We start from the raw sequence: 2,677 nt of genomic DNA on the forward strand, positions 1-2,677 counted from the left end.
GAAATTTAGAATTATATACATTATTTCCACCTCCAAATTTCTTCATTTGTAATCTACTTTTTACCAATTATTTAAATAATCAAGTCAATTTTTAAAAATTAAAAAAATAGTTTTTAAAATCTTGTTTTTGTTTTTGGATATTCAACTTTGTACTTAAAAAAGATGTAAGTCATTATAAAAATAAGAAGGAAATAGATTTGATTTTTGAAAACAAAAAATAAAAAACAGAATGGTTACCTAAAATGTGATATATAATTTAACCTATATCTAATGAATAATTTATTATTAACATTAATTAATTTGGGTTTGTGAATTGTGGTCTCTCTCACTTCACTTGTCCAAAACATTAATGACAGCCCATTTTGCGACTTTTAATATCATTTCCCCCCTTTTTTCTGGTTCTGTCTCCTTTTGACTATTCAAAATTGGATCCTATTTTTTAAAAAATGAGATTAAATAGTGAAGTTACCATGATTTATGAATAATGAAATGGTAAAAATTTGAAGCCTATAAAAGGGAAGGTTATGCATTGCTTAAGGACTCAGAACCAAAGCAAAGATGGGAAAAAGAAATTCCTCAATGGCCTCTTTGGCCATTGCTATTTTGGCATCATTTCTCTCTTTAACTTTGCCTTCCAATGCTAATGAGTATCTCTACTCTTCCCCTCCTCCTCCAACTCCGGTTTACCACTACAAGTCCCCCCCTCCTCCATCGCCTGTTTACAAGTCTCCTCCACCTCCTCCTCCCTACAAAAAACCTTATCACCCGCCATACCATTACAAATCACCACCACCACCTCCACCAGTGTACAAATACAAGTCTCCTCCACCACCTCCACCATACAAGAAACCGTATCACCCACCTCATCACCACAAGTATCCACCACCACCTCCGCCAATTTACAAATATAAGTCTCCTCCACCACCACCATACAAAAAGCCATACCACCCACCAACACCCATTTACAAGTACAAATCTCCTCCACCACCAGTCTACAAGTACAAATCTCCTCCACCACCACCACCTTACAAGAAGCCATACCACCCACCTACACCAATTTATAAGTACAAATCTCCACCACCACCAGTCTACAAGTACAAGTCACCCCCTCCGCCACCACCTTACAAGAAGCCATACCACCCACCAACACCCATTTACAAATACAAATCTCCTCCGCCACCACCATACAAGAAGCCATACCACCCACCAACCCCCATCTACAAATACAAATCTCCACCACCACCATACAAGAAGCCATACCATCCACCAACGCCCATTTACAAATACAAATCTCCACCACCACCCGTTTACAAATATAAATCACCACCTCCACCACCACCCTACAAGAAGCCATACCACCCACCCACACCAGTCTACAAGTACAAGTCTCCACCACCACCTGTCTACAAATATAAGTCACCACCTCCACCACCACCTTACAAGAAGCCATACCATCCACCTACACCCATTTACAAGTACAAATCTCCACCACCACCAGTTTACAAATACAAGTCTCCTCCTCCGCCACCACCCTACAAGAAGCCGTACCATCCACCAACACCCATCTATAAGTACAAATCTCCCCCACCCCCCGTATACAAATACAAGTCACCTCCTCCGCCACCACCCTACAAAAAACCATACCACCCACCGTACCACTACAAATCCCCACCGCCCCCACCACCCGTTTACAAATACAAGTCTCCTCCTCCACCACCACCCTATAAAAAACCATACCACCCACCATACCACTATAAGTCTCCACCACCACCCCCCATTAGACCCTACCACCGACCCCCAACTCCGGTGAAGCCATACCACCCACCTCCCGTCTACCATTACAAATCTCCGCCACCACCGCCACCAGTCTACATCTATGCATCACCCCCACCTCCTCACTACTAGACACTAACCTTAACAAAGGTAGCATAATTAACATAAACCTAAACTCAATGCATCACCATATAAATCAAAGAATATTTTCTTAATTTTGATTACTTATAAAGTATTAATCAAACGAATCTTTACTGTCATTGTAGGAAGCAAAAAATGGAGGATGTCAGAAAATAAATGGCACGTTGATAAAAGCTTTATGATTTGAAACAGGAAAGCCTGGAGGCTTGTTGCTGCTGCAGTTTGACAAGTGTTGAATTTTCTCTGTTCTTTTAGGGTTTGTCATTTTTATTTTTATTTTCCTTCCTTTTCAATGTCTCTATTTATTAGTTGTAATGCACTACTGTAGTAGTCACATCTCAAACTATATATTATAACCCCTAAAAAAAATGTCCTTTGTATAATCAAATAAAATTTATCAGTATTTTGTATGATGCAATGTGCTGCTTCCCTTTCTTCATCAACCCCTTCGCTAATTCAGAGGTTGCTCATTTCCCAATTAAAAAAAAAAAGAAGGTTTTTTTTTTTTTTGGCCCACCTTTTGTAATTTATTTATCTATTGATCCCTCTTTGGATTCTCTTTTGCTTTTTGCTCAATTATTTACTATCTTTTTCAACTCTCTCTTATTGTTAAATTCCAAATTCCTCACATGTCTACCATAATTAAGGCTATTACAATTGTACTTTAATTCAACTACACCTAAGTTATATTAAGTGGCTATAATTAAGTTTTATGTTATAACTCTTTTTAGTGATTGAACTTAATTGTGGAAAATTCATAAAT

At 38.4% G+C, this 2,677-nt stretch overlaps 1 protein-coding gene across 1 annotated transcript; it reads left to right on the top strand.

Moving 5' to 3' along the window:
* Positions 1 to 483: 483 nt before the first annotated feature.
* LOC150033810 (uncharacterized) lies at positions 484 to 2,332 on the top strand. Its single transcript, XM_090317936.1, has 2 exons — positions 484 to 1,923; positions 2,040 to 2,332. Exon 1 carries the CDS (start codon positions 559 to 561, stop codon positions 1,903 to 1,905), a length of 1,347 nt encoding a protein of 448 aa, XP_090174062.1. The 5' UTR covers positions 484 to 558; the 3' UTR covers positions 1,906 to 1,923; positions 2,040 to 2,332.
* Positions 2,333 to 2,677: the final 345 nt, after the last annotated feature.

Source organism: Benincasa hispida, chromosome 9, assembly GCF_027475165.1.
Source record: "Benincasa hispida cultivar pf3 chromosome 9, pf3_genome.v1.1, whole genome shotgun sequence".
Lineage (NCBI taxonomy): Eukaryota > Viridiplantae > Streptophyta > Magnoliopsida > Cucurbitales > Cucurbitaceae > Benincasa > Benincasa hispida.

Coding starts and splice junctions, on each gene's coding strand:
- LOC150033810 (XM_090317936.1), top strand. CDS start 559: ATGGGAAAAAGAAATTCCTCAATGGCCTCTTTGGCCATTGCTATTTTG.